Below are 15,000 nucleotides of genomic sequence, written 5' to 3' on the forward strand. Positions count from 1 at the left end.
TTTACACCTTGTTTGCTGTAGGAACCACTACATCCAGGCCTCCTGGATCTACCTTTGTTTATATGCTTGTTATTTGTTAGCTTGTTATTTCACTGGTATGCTACTTCCACATAGTTCACAGCTTCTCAACACGTCTGTGACTCACTACTGATATCTGCATTGCTTACTGTACATATTTCCATGTTACACATGACAGCAAGTGACTGCTTCTCATTGTTGCATTTACTTAATTGTGACACATTGCACTTAGGTTACCTGGCACTTGCTCACTGACGCTTTTATATCAGTCAGCAGTTGTAGGTAATGTCAGTACACCCTCATTCCCCACTGGACCTTGTTTTCAATCATTAATTATTACAGAATTCAGAATAGTATTCTAGCATGTCCAGAGGTCAGTTGTCAGTTCGCTCCCCAGTCCAGCTGGTGAGTGTGGTACTCCAGATACAATGTTGGAACAGATGCATGTACACAGACAACCCCCTCCTCCTAACAACAAATTCAAACTCATGTGAGTGATGCAACCATATACCAAACTGGAGGCTAGGCTCTGTCTACTCAATACCACCATAACCAGTCAGGTGGCCAAGGAGACCACACACTACACTTCCAGTCTCACATAGACCTACCACAACAGCGGACCTAACACATGATCACACATGAACATACTTGTTGGCTCGGACCACAGCTATGCCTATGCAGCAGAGACCTCCTAAGCAGACATCCAGGCAACCACTACCACGGAAACGAACATGTGCAACACATATCACACAAAGCCAATGTGCTGAACACTCACAGCCATTAACAGTAAACAACACACCTCATACACCTGTACTAGGTGCCTCTATCATCAGGCACACTAATATCACGTTCACCAGGCTTAACGAGGTGAGGGTCACGGTGTGCAGCCTGTCGGGCACTATGACCTGCCACATAACACAAACACTCAGGTAACCCCAAGGCAAGTACAGGTATGACTCAGTCAATGTCCATGCTGGTGTGAATGGCCTGACACATTCCTCCTGGACTACATGACATGAGACAGTACAGAGCTCTCTGAGCACATAGCCCAAGACAGTTTGACCCTGACCTTGAGTAGCATCCTACCCTCACCTAGAACCATGCCACAATATCAAGGCACGATGATCCCTTCCAACAATTGACTGACATACTGGTGTCATTCACAGGTGTGCCAATGCCTGCCATCTTGGGGTGGTATGCTTTGCTAGGGACAGCTTGCACCTGTCACCCCTGTCCTATTGGAATTTGGCGGAGCCTCTTGTTACACCCATAGTGCCTGTATTAGGCAAGGCTCATAAGGCAAACCCACATCCATTTGTATCACAAAGGATGAGGAAGTAAGAGTGATGCTACTCAACACGGAAGTCTAGACCTAAGGATGCACGCACTCAAAACCCTACTTAACATTCTGGACATCGATATCTGTGCAGTAACATGAACCTGTTTCAGGTTTCACAGGAGCACACCAGTACTACCAGGTTATAGCTGTTACCATTCTTGTCGGCCCCAACACTTGAACAAAGGAGGGGAGTATCAGTATTCAATGCAGATTCCCACGCCTCCACATTGGTGGCACAGTACAACATAGGTGTTAGGCCATTGAGTACAGAAGACGTAGTTGGGGACCTGGGGAAGAAACATGGTAGCGGTCTGTCATTTGTCAACCACATGGCCAATGTGGATTGAAAGACATGTTATATAGCCCAGCTAATCATGAGGGATTCACATGTATGGCAGGGGAGGTCATTGTGCCTCTTTACTCATCCATCATCAGGCCTATAATTGCGTACAATGCACCTTTTTCGATGTACCTAACCAGACACCTACAGCAACTGGTACAGGACAACAGTACCTCATCAAGGGGATGCAATGGCTCACACAGATGTCATATGCTGCCCAGGTAAAGTAAATCCAGCTGGACTCAGTGGCATATTGCCTGTTCAAAGGCAATCTGTGCGTGCCATATACAGCCATGTCCTACCCAGCAGTAATGAACATGCTGCACCTCAGGCAATAAGAGTCCCATACAGCCACATGCTCAGGAGAGCTGGACCTCAGCACTGACATACATGGACATGCTGGAGGGGCATATTCCTAACTGAGAGGCTCCCTTCACTCTGTAATGAGCTCACACTACAGGTTAGGCAGAGTCCCTCATTGACTCTCTTCCATAGGAATCTGGATGAGTGGATGGAGATCATAGTTGTACCCCAGGTATCACTTCTATGTCACTGTTAGACAGAGGCACAGTATACTAACGTCGGACAAGGGCATAGCAGCATAACTTGTAATTGGGTGGCGAAGACAAACACATTCTACTAGGCTTACCAATGCCCTAGGGCAAATAGCCTAGTATGAACCTATGAACATGTGTGTACTGCTATAGTACTTCTGCCATATGTTGCATGTGTGTGTGTTGTGGGGGATGCACAGGTAATGGCCGGATACTTCTGCACAGGTGACACGTCTGACACATTCTGGGTGTTCATCCCTACATACTGGATGTGTGTTGCCATCCAACCCTGTGATGTGGACACACATTACTCAGCCTGGATTTACATATCCGAACAACACCACAAGCACAGTACACTACCTTGCTATGTATGCATGTAATTACACAGTTGTTCAGTAGTTATGACAGTGATGCTATCCATGCAGCCCATTGGGCCAGTGGGAGCCACAACACACACCGCCAGCACCTTTGCATATGCTTACCACAGACATCCCACATACTGCATGTACTGTGCACACACATATCTAACCCAGAACAACTGCACACCATTTATTAATCCTGTCCAGTGGAGTACAGATACAGGTATATTGTATAACAATAATAGGAGGCTACTGCAGCACAGGGCAGATTCACATGACAGCAAGGCATCTGTGGTCAGCAGTGTTAAGATGCTTCACATTCACCAAATGCACAGATATTGGCAACATTGTTGCAGACAGTTTAGGTGCAGGTACCCCCTCCCATTCTCCTACACATGTGGTATTAGTTATCCCAGATGACTGTCACCTCCCTATCCTCTCACATGTCCAGGTGAGAGCCAACTTCATCATTGCAGAACACATAGCATCACTGTTACGAAATGGTATCCCTGGATGTGTGCTACATTCACCCCTGGAGGACATAGCACCACATGACAGACTGATATTAATCCCTGGCCATACTACAGGATATGTACCTGAACAGTGCCATACATACACAGTGGTCCCACACTAATGAGGAGGAACCTCTACTGACCCTGGGAACTACTGCATCATATGCACAACTGGCCTTGTGTTCTAAGCTATGGAAGTGTTAAGTATGGGCAACATGTACAGCAATATTACATATGTTTATATTTCAGGACTATGTACACACAACCTATCTCATGGACATACCTATAGATAGTGAACTATGATACATTTGGAGGTGTCACAGTATACACAGGATTAACCTGCTACTTTGCATTACCTGTGTTTGTGGCAGCTGTTGCTGTGCCAGTGGTGCTTGTTGCTGCTTGCTGCTGCTTTTGCTGCTGGCTGTCCTTATATTTGTTTGTTTCTCTCTCTGTCTCTCTCTCTCTCTTTCTCTGTAGGTTTTGTGCAATGCATGAGTGTAGTGTGGGTACTCAATGCTTTTGTAGGTATCTGCATAGGTCCATGTGATGGCCTCTGCACCAATTGTAAGGCAGCATTTGCTAATTGCATGCAGCCAGGTGTGTACTGATTGCATGTCTCACTGTGATTTCAGGACACTGCTATAAAAGGGTATGTGAGATAGGCATTGCCCTTTCAGATTGTAGGGCGTGGACCATGCTGGTATGCTGTTGACAGTGTTCTGTGAGTGTGAAGGTTAGTACATCTCCCATGCTTCATGCTGTGTTGTAGATTCAGGTTGCTGCATTTCTCTTGCCTGTTCCCTGTAGTGAGTGTGTATGCATACTGACACCTACAACTATATGTCATATGTATTGCTATATAAATATATATATATCTGTGTACATATACATACTTTCATATATGTACATTAGCTGACATTATTGGGTACAAGCTAACAATTAGCAGGGCTGTTTCTGTTAACACTACACTAGTATGGGAATACAGTAATTGGGACTATAAAAGTCTGCCTGACATGCTTTGGGTAGTAGACATACTATATTGCCTTTATCTTCATTTCTACTATTACATGTTCCACTTATTTAGCACTATATTCCTGTATGAGAGTCATGGCTTAGTGGTAGGTCATACAGACTAGTGTTACAATGGTCTTGTGGTAGGGCCTACTAGTATGCTTATATTCTGCTTTTGACTTGAGTATAGGGCCTATCAATCAAAGTGCTGGAGGCACCTTTAAGCAGTTAAAGGGGTTAGGAGGTCTCACAGGAGCCAGGCTGTGTTGCAGATTCTGGTTGCAGCATTTATCTTCACTGTTTCCTGTAGTGAGTGTGTATGGATACTGACACCTACAACTATATTTCATATGTATTAATATATATTTATATATATGTATGTGTAGATATACATACCTTCATATATGTACATTACCTTACTTTATTATGTACAAGCTAACAAGTAGCAGGGCTGTTTCTGTTAACACTGAACTAGTATGGGAATCCAGTAATTTGGCCATTGAAACTCTACCTGACATGCTTTGGATAGTACACCTCCTATATTGCCTTTATATTGATCCCTACTATTACATGTTATATTTATTCTAGCAGTGTGCTCTTGTAAGGTAGTCATGGCTTAGTGGTAGGTCATACAGACTAATGTTATGAAGAGACTGGCAGTGGGAATTTATTTTTCTTTGCAAACTTTCAAACTGAGTACAGGGCCTGTCAATCAAAGTGCTGAGGCCACCTTTAAGCAGTTAGAAGGGTAAGTAGGTCACACAGGGGTCAGGCTGTGTTGCAGATTCAGGTTGCTGCATTTATGTTCACTGTTTCCTGTAGTGAGTGTGTATGGATACTGACACCTACAACTATATTTCATATGTATTTATATATATTTATATATATGTATGTGTAGATATACGTACATTCATATATGTACATTACCTTACTTTATTATGTACAAGCTAACAAGTAGCAGGGCTGTTTCTGTTAACACTGAACTAGTATGGGAATCCAGTAATTTGGCCATTAAAACTCTGCCTGACATGCTTCAGATAGTACATCTCCTATATTGCTTTTATACTGATTCCTACTATTACATGTTATATTTATTTTAGCACTGTGTTCTTGTAAGGCAGGCATGGCTTAGTGGTAGGTCATACAGACTAATGTTACCATGGTCCTGGGTTCGAGACTGACAGTGGGAATTTATTTTTATTTGCAAGCTTTCAAACTGAGTACAGGACCTGTCAATCAAAGTGCCATAAAGGCACTTTTAAGCACTTTAAACAGGTCTGCGCTTTGCTGAGCTCACGCATGCACTGGCGGTGAGCTCCGCTAACAAGCACACCCGCTAATTTCTTTGAAAGAAAAGAAAAAGGGGTGACAGGAAAGTGGTGAAAAAGGGGTCACAAAGAGGGTAAGACAGTAGGGAAACAAGCGTGGGATTTGCAGGAGGGATGTAGGTAAGGCCCATAGATGCCCATGTCTTTGGCAGCAACAGCTGTGCATTTCCATGTATTTTGGTGAGACATTGGAAACCTTTCACCCCTGAGAGAGGTGTCAGGACAACATTAATATTTGTTGTAGAGCCAATTGTAATTAACTGTTTCAATGTCAAGCAGACATGTGTGCGACATGGACAGCTATGTATGGGGCGTAATTGTTTTGTGGGTACAGAGTGCCCTTTTTTTCAGGTGAGAGTGGTATGTCAGGTGAAGGAAGTCGGTATAGCTGGGGAGGTAGGTTGGGTAGGTTAACAGACAAGACAGACAAGACGCATACAGAGGCGGTGTATGACACACGTGGGGGCGGTGCACAATTGACGGGACGGAGGTTGGGATATCCGAGATGCATGAGCCCACAGATGGCAACAGTGGAACTGATATCCCCACCCATAGGCAGTTGCCACTGTTCCTTCACAGCCCAGGACGGGCTGTGCTGGGGCTGTGTGGCGGGCAAGGGCCGGGGCGGTTAGCTGTGCCACACGAGCCACGAGCTGGCGTAGGGGCCCAAGAACAGAGTCTTGGATCTCCCTTCGCACCACAGACCAGACACCTTGGAGGGTGAGTGGACGAACCCCTCCGGCCACACTTGCAGAGGGGACGGGCCCCATCCCCTGCAGCGCTTCCACCCGAAGGTGGCACAGGGCCACCGCAGCGGGGTCCGCCCTGGGCACTAGTGACAGGTGCAGTCGCCAGCTGAGGTGGGATAGGTGGGTCCGCTGGGACCTGCCTTCGGAAGCGCTCTAGGTTTCAGAGTAGTTATGTTAGTTTGGGTTAGTGGCATTTTATTCCATTCAGATTAGTTGTAACAGCATGCATTGGTATTCCCATCAAACAAACACCCAGATATTAACACCATTGAACAAGGGGCATATCAATATCACATGCATTATTTGAACAGAAATACACAGTCAAACAACATGCAGGGTTGATTAATGGCAACAGGCCATCAAATTTGCAGGTATGAACAGGGCACATGCACAAACAGACATGCATATATTTTTGAAACGGACAAATGTCCATGATTAATGAAATGTTCACATACCATTATTTAGTGGGTGTTGTTATATGGAATTATAGGGTTGGGTGGAGATAGAAAGTGATGACACATTCATATGTTACACATTGATTTACATTTGTAATAGGTACAATCAGAGGCTGATGTTTCAAAATAATTTTTATTTGACTGTCATGCTACACCTGTTACAAATACATCACTATCCTACTTATTTTGAATCTGATCAGATACATCATCCTGCTACACTTTGATGACAGGACAGGGGACAACTATGGCTGTTTAGTCTGTCAGATAATCATTCATTCTAGCTGCAAATTGTTTACTGTGATCACCATACAGACTTTGGCCTAGACATTCCAGATTCTGACACACTGAAACCAGTTTGGGATATTAAGATGTACTTCCCACATGCATTTAGTTCTGTAGAAACACACTGGGGCTACTATATTCAGGGGTTATTACTACTTTATTCATACATGACCCTTTCTGTCACTCTCACACATCCTGCAACTTCACAGTTCAGGTTGGTACTTCTAGGCTTTGTTCACATGTTAGACTGGTGGTGATTCAAACACTTTCCAACAGCCTCACTTCTGTCATGATTCAGCATTTCAACAGGGGATATATTTCACATATGACTACCTCAGATTCTGAAGCTGTACTCTTGAGACTACTGCAGGTTACACTATATTTAATTCATGGTGGGACATCTGTATTACAGCACTGTTTAATTCTATCAATTATATTTCCAGTTACACTTGCATACTGATGAACTTGTTGCAGCCATACCTGCAGACTTTCAATTCCTGCTTGCACATTATATTACTTTTAATCAATACACTGCAGTGTTCTGATACATGCTACAGTACAATATTTATTTACAAGTAATGGGTGGGGTTACTAACCTGCATGGTGGCGCAGCCGCACCAGCCTACGGGCATACATCTCGCGGTTCGCAGAGCGGACATCTGCAGCTGTAAAACGAAAGAAGTAATATTGGACTACACATCTCCATGGTATCAGCCAGTTGAAATCCTTACATACATAAGCAAAATGTAACTTACTCAGTAGTGGGGCGTTGGGCATATCCCGGGCCTCCTGGATCCATTCGGTCAACTGGTCTTGCTTGCGTCACTTCAGGTCCGCATGGTGGTGACAGACCTGCTCACCAGTGCGTGGAATGCCAGTAGCACTGGTCAGATCACGAGCCAACTGGTCCCATGCCTTTGCCCTATACGCTCCCCATGAGACCTGGCCTTGCATGAGTTGGGCCTCGTGATGATGGACAAGGAGCCAGACCATGTATCTGGACTCCTCAACGCCCCAACGCTGTGCTCGAAAGCAACGTCCCTCACCTACTCCACTCATTCTGACTGCAGGTCTGTTCTACAATCGTTTCTGCTGTGTATTCCCACCTATGGGGCTTATATATGCCGCTTTTCCCGCACATTTCTCTGATTGGCCGTTTTGGAATTGTATCTACTTCACTGAAAATGCTTTATCATGCTCCATTCTGGATTTTATCCCATATATATGCTATTTCTGCATTTCTAGGTATTGCTGTCATGGCTTAGTGGTTTAGTACCTTGACTCTAGTGCATGGTATCCTGGGTTCGAATCTGGCAACTGATTTTTGATTTTCCTGACAGAAATGAGTTGAGACCTGTCAATCAAACATGCCAAAAGCACTTTTAAGCACTTAAAAGCAGGTCTGCGCTCGTTTGCGCGGAGCTAACGCATGCGCGCTGGCAGTTAGCTTGTGGGAGCTGCGCAAATGGTGTGCGCTGGGATAAACCTTAATTGGCTAGTGACACACATGTTCAGCTAAGCACAGCTAGTTGCAAACAGTTTCAGCCTGTTAAACTGGTGCTTAGCAACGGGCACGCAGTTTGCAGCTTTTTAAACACTACTGTGCTACGGGCAGTCTGTCTCACAGCAGCTTAGCTATCAGTACATTTCTGACTATTTTTATTATTGTGTTACTTCAAAATATATGCTCCATTTCATTCCATTTTACAAAAGGGAATACTTTTACATTTGTACAATACTGTCGGGGCTTTTTAGTGCTTATTTACAAAAAAAAAAAAGGTTGTTGTGGGGGCTCGAACCCTGCCTGCCTACTCTTAGGCCAGCAACTCTACCGCTAAGCTATTACTTCTTGGCTTACTTTGCATATTTAGTTCTTATATCCTTTTCCACTGACTGCTAACTGCAATTGCGCTAGTAGCACACCCGCGCACACGAGCGCACACAGTAGCAAACATTTACGGGGTTTTAAAAATAAAACAGGTTTTAATTTAATTTTATAACATCTCTTCACTTTATACACTGATGGTCTGTCGGGGCATGTGTTGTGTAGTGTGTTTATTCACATTTCCATGGCCTCTCTCATGGCTGTTTATTTTCAGCCATTCTAGTCTTTCGGGGGCGTGTCCACTTGCAGGGCTTAGCCTACAGACACGCCCCCTACTCTCTTACACGGACCGTGTAAGAGTTACTAGTGTGATTCAGCATGCCTCATGCACCTCATGCATATGCATGACATGCTGACATCACACCGTTTAACTGCAGCCTCCTTGTAAGAGTTATAACTCTTACACGGAGGCTTCGTGAATCTGGCCCACTATCTTTTATACTTGCTGGCTATTTTTTACTTAACCATTTAGTATTCTTTTTATGTGTGTTTATGTTAGACTATGTTACAAAACTTAAAGAAAAAATATTTTTAACTATGTTGCTGACCTTTGTAGTGTAATATACATCCCATAGAATGTACACATAATTTGGAGACACTCTAAATTATCTGAATTTTCTTGTAGCAAAATTCCTTAACATATTAAAAAATGAATTAATGACAGTCACTGTTATATAACCATGAGACTCTTGCCAGACGAAACAAAACACAGAAAGTATTGGAGGTGGAAAATCTAGAAAAGAAAATAAGTAGAAAGACAGACAGACACAAGAAAAGTAGACAAAATTGGGTGGAGAGTGGAATTAAAAAAGAGTGAGATATTGAGGAAGAGTAGGAAGGTAATGATAACACAAAGAGGGGAGGGCAGTGGCTTGAACGTGGTGTGCAAAGTGCACACGTTTGAAAATGACCCACTTGAATGAGGTTGCAGTACACTGCAGCAGCCACAGAGTTGATGATATTATGTAGTAACTCCACTATTCTGCACCCAGCTGATCCATTTGTTCCCTGGTGTTGGTGTGAGTGGGGTGTTAGAGAACAGTCAAATCTGATAATCCTGGTGATTGTCCTAGCCCCACCAAGTTGACAGATTGCAAGGTCTACAATTGCTGCTTCTCTGAAATTGTGTGAACAACTTCCCAGATAAGTGAATGCAGGCACAGTAGGCTCCTTACTGTGGGTGATACACCTGCATTCCTACAATGTTGGCAGTACAATGAGCCAAGCTGACTCCCTCCAGGACAGGTAAGTAAATGTCAGCCATTAACTGCCATCCTCATACTCGGTCCCTCCACTGCCCATGCTGCTAGTTGAACAGATTGTCTGGGGTGCAGTCACAGCTTTATCCCTTTGAAACATGGGAATACATTTGCATTATTTTCATTGTGGCACTGGTGTCCCATATCCAGTTATGTGAGAGAAAAGAATGCAGTGTGTGTGTGTGTGTGTGTGTGTGTGTGTGTGTGTGTGTGTGTGTGTGTGTGTGTGTGTGTGTATGTGTGCATGTGTGTGCGTGTGTGTGTGCATGTGTGTGTGTGTGTGTGTGTGTGTGTGTGTGTGTGTGTGTGTGTGTGTGTGTGTGTGTGTTTGTTTGTGTGTGCGCGTGTGTGTGTGTTTGTGTGATAGAATCCTGTTTTATCCAGGTTTAGAGTGATAGGGGTCGTGGTAGGTCACCATGAGTTAAGAATCCACTGGTTAAACATCAGGTGAGAAACAGAATAGAAAGGCAAGTGAGAAGAGTTTAGAAGTGTATTGTAAAACTGATCTCCAAATGATTTTGACTAAAGGTAGAGTGAATAGATTGGATGTTGACGTAAATAGTGAAGTGGTCTTAGTCCGGGAATTTGTTGTAGCCAATTACTTAGATAAGAGGCAGTATGGCTGTGCTGCATGTCTTCCTGAACTGGTTTGTATTTTCACACTGTAACAGTACTTGACTGTACTATTTGATGTCATGTTGATTTTGCACTATAGTTCTAAAAGTATAACAGATCTGTGATAACCTGTGTAGCTATCACAAACCATATCACAATTTATATCTTTTATACTTCTAGGAATAACAACTGCTGAAAGGAAGAAAAATTTGAGGAATATTACACGTAAGTCCTTTCCAGATGAGAACCTCAAGGGCCCCACACAACATATTCAACTTACCCATGCTGAATGCGGGAAGAAAACTGTGGAGGATGTTGACAACAATTCAGATGATACAAGTGAGCACTCCAGCCACACAGGAGTGCAGAGTCGTATAACTGGAAAAACACATGCATCTTCTAATGTGAAGAGTTGTAGACATTTTCAGGATTGTTGCTCAGATGACAAAACTGAATGCAAAGCAGAAAAGCAACACAAATGCAACATGACTGTTAAACAGTTGGCTACAATTCAAGACACACAGAGCCACAGAGGCTTACGTTCCTCTAAGTGTTCTCAATGTATGAAGAGTTGCACAACAATTTTTATTCTCAAACAGCATCCATGGAATAAAGAATCAGAAAAACAACATTTGTGTAGGAGCTGTGGGAGAAGTTTTACCACTCTTTCAGGTTTTTTTAGACACCAGCGGCTCTATGGAGGACGGTGTACTGACCAAAAGAAGGGTCTTACAAAGCATGATCAGGTGCTTCCTAAACAACAAGAGAATGAACTGGAGAACTGTGATTCCATTACTCCATGTGAGAAGGCTTCTGGATGTAATATAGGTGTCAAAAATTGTTATGAACAGACTGTTGAGATAGAGAAGCAGTTTATGTGCAGTGAAAACAGACAGAGTATCAGAAGTCGAAAACACCAAGAAACACATGCACGAGAGGACTCTGCTGAAGAAAAAAAGTTTAGATGTACTAAATGCGGAAGGAGTTTCGTAGATGTAGCAACTTTCAGGAAACACCAGTGGAGTCACAAACAAGAAAGCCCCATTAGATGTAGTGCATGTAAGCAATGTTTTACACGTGTTGGTCATTTCCTCCACCACATGAGGATACACGCAACAGAAAAGTTAAATAACTATTCTGAGCAAGGGCATGGATTTTGTAGTAAATCAGTTATTACAGATCAGCTACAAGTGCATATAGAGAAGCTTTTCAAATGTACTGATTGTGAGAAGAGTTTTACAGAAGAAGGCAATCTCCAACATCATCAGTGTAGTAATGCCATTAAAAAAATTCAGCAAGGTGGCGAGAATTTGCATACCATCATGCAGAAGTCTGATATAAACCAGGAACATCAACTGCTGCTTCCTAAAATTCACCAAACATCTATAGTAGAAAATGATATTATAGCAACCCCATGTGGAAAAATACTTACTATTGATGTAAGTGTCACAAATTATAAACCAATTACAGAAGGAAAAGATCAGTTTATCTGCAGTGAATGTGGATACACTTTCAGAAATAAATACATTTTTACGAAGCATCAAGAGATACATGAAGGAAAGTTCATTACCTGCCATAGCAGCAGTAAGCCCCATAAGTCTTACCAGCCGCAGAAGCATATTTGTGCAGAATGTGGGAAGACTTTTACTGATATTGCAAATCTGAGAAAACACAGGAGAATTCACAATGGATACACACGTACTACTTGTAAAGTTTGTGGAAAAAGTTTTAGTCAAAGCAGTAATCTGAAACGTCATCTTTGGATCCACTTAGAAGAAAAACCATTCAACTGCAGTGAATGTGGACAGGGTTTTGCACTGAAAACATCTCTTTCTAAACACTTGCAAATTCACATAGAGAAACCTTTTATGTGTACTGCATGTAAGATGAGTTTTAGAGAAGAGGATGAACTCCAGTATCATATATGTACTGGTACAGCACAGATGAAAAATCAGTGTAATGAATGTGGGCATAGCTTCACAAAGAAATATTCTCTAGTCCGGCATCTCAGGATGCATAAAGGAGAAAAGCATTGCAAAGAAACAAAGAAAAACAAAGAAGAAATAAAGAAAAAACAAGAAAGAGCATAAAAGATTAAAAAAATACTAAGTTTGTGAACTGTAACTAAGCATTGACTTGAAATGAGCCCATTCATGTCACAACATTAAAACAGTATACATTTAGGTAAATTGAAGTGAGTAAAACTATTTTATTTCAGTGTCCATGAGAAGAGTTTTGCTGTCCATTCATATTTTATATAACATCTTCAAAGTCACGAGGGTGTTTGGTATTACAAATCATAAACATTTGGAGAAATTACAGTAGTGATTGGTAAACGAGGAGAACTGCTGGAACAACCACAGTGGTGATCATGAGTTGATGCATGAATTACTAAGAAGATATGAAGTTAAACCAAAAGGGCTAATAGGTTAATAATGGCAGCTAACAGTAGTGGACTGTGAATGTGTTGGTTTACAAAATCTATAGGAAAAGTGGAAAATACAGACAAATGTAGGTTCTATAGTACAGAACTAAAAACAGTTGCACATATTTTGATATAGTTATTATTGAGGATCTGTGTACTGGTAGGCACAATAACAGGGCAAAGTTATTCCTTTAGGAATCGTACAAATACTATAATGCGCAACAAGCTGAGAAGCACTGGAAATGTGAGCCACAAAAGATAACTGAACATTAACTACTGATCACACGGGGCAGTCCAAAGCCAACAGTCAGGAAAGTAGAAGCAAGAAAAATAGATATTGTAGTTGAAAAAAGGGTGAAAACAGTGTTAGTTATTGAAATGGCTGTACATTGTCCTGCATATAGGGAGACAACATTGTAAAATACTAAGTTATGCAAGTAGAAACTAGAGCACTGTCAAGTAGACACCTAGAGAGTTGCAACAGTAGCAGAAGCAACTAGCTAATGAAAGACAGTTTTCAAGCATACTTACATGTGTTACCAATTCAAGAGGAGACAATTCTGGGCATATTGTGGATGCTGAGAAAAGTACTCTCAGCAAACATCAAAGATTAAAGCAATTCTGATTTTGAGTTTTAATTGTACTCTGACTTAGAAATGGGTTCCATTCCTGTCACAGTACTACATTTTTTAAACATTTGGGGAAATTAAAAAAATTAAAAGTCAGAAACATTAATCAATGTAATCACTATGGGAAGGGTTATGGCAGACCCATCCTGGTAATCACAACTGGTCTCACATAGCAACTCATAAATGTAATGTAGTCTGCTTTATCTCCTGCAATGATTACAGGAATCATAAACTTATTTTAGAAAGTTTGCATTGGTTGTGAATGTTAATTTTGACTGTGATATGCTTAGCTTAATTGTTCGAGCACTGTTGCATACTTGCAAGCATCTCTTTGCCACAGAAGTGTGAGAACAAGGTGGTTAAATGAGTATTGCAGTTTAACGTGTGTGCAGGATTGTTGTACTTGAAGAAATGCCATTTCTTATACACGTTTTTTTGAGAGACCCTATCATACAGACACTGAGCATTCATCTGTGTTGAAACAGTTGATATATTCATGTAATCTGTATTACATATTTGTACATGTATTTTTATATAACTAAATTTGAAAAGAGGAAAAGATGTTGCAGAGAAGGACTTTACATAGCAGGACATCGCTACCTACCTTTGCATCGGCTAGATTTCTAATTAATAGCACATATTAGTTTTTAATAATACTATCAATTTAAGGATTAAATAATCACAATTTTGAAAAGGTTAAAATGTAGTCATGTGATACAACCACCAGTTATAACAAGATTATATAAAACAATAAACCACAAAGCATTACTGAAAATGAAATACTGATTGCGTGGGATCATCTAAAGCCAGTAGTCAAGAAAGTAGGAGGAAGAAAACCAGTATGAGACTGTGTTAAGCAGTAGTCGGACATGAGTTGTCATAATTAGTAAAATTACAGGTTGTGCATGTTTAGCCAATTAATCTCAGGTTTAAAGCACATCTAATACCCTCCACTGCTGTTTTTGTCACCAAATCAGTCAAAAAGAACAGAAATCTCTTCAGATCAGTGTATTTGCTAGAATGCCTGTAAAGGATGCGAGTTAAAATTTTATTTCTATTAACGTAAGCATGTCCATATACCTCCTCTGAGAATTTTCTAGTGGTTTTACCCTCATAGAAAGCCATACAACAGAAGCATGTAGCTATGGATACCATGCACAGATAAGTACACTGATAATGCACTTTACTGTTTAAAGATTGTTCCATATGACCAAAAATAGTGGGAGACCACTATTGA

The 15,000-nt window shown here is 41.7% G+C and overlaps 1 protein-coding gene across 2 annotated transcripts in view; it reads left to right on the forward strand.

Moving 5' to 3' along the window:
* The window catches only part of LOC122809250 (oocyte zinc finger protein XlCOF6-like), a 109,607-nt gene extending 96,709 nt beyond the window's left edge, over positions 1-12,898 (forward strand). For both annotated transcript variants that reach the window (XM_044080577.1, XM_044080576.1), the window contains exon 3: positions 10,890-12,898. In XM_044080577.1, coding sequence (XP_043936512.1) covers positions 10,890-12,799 — 1,910 coding nt within the window. In that variant the 3' untranslated portion in view covers positions 12,800-12,898. The remainder of the gene's footprint in view (positions 1-10,889) is intronic.
* The last annotated feature ends 2,102 nt before the right edge of the window (positions 12,899-15,000 follow it).

This window comes from Protopterus annectens, chromosome 8.part0 (genome assembly GCF_019279795.1).
Source record: "Protopterus annectens isolate FY-2018-M chromosome 8.part0, PAN1.0, whole genome shotgun sequence".
NCBI classification, from domain to species: domain Eukaryota; kingdom Metazoa; phylum Chordata; order Ceratodontiformes; family Protopteridae; genus Protopterus; species Protopterus annectens.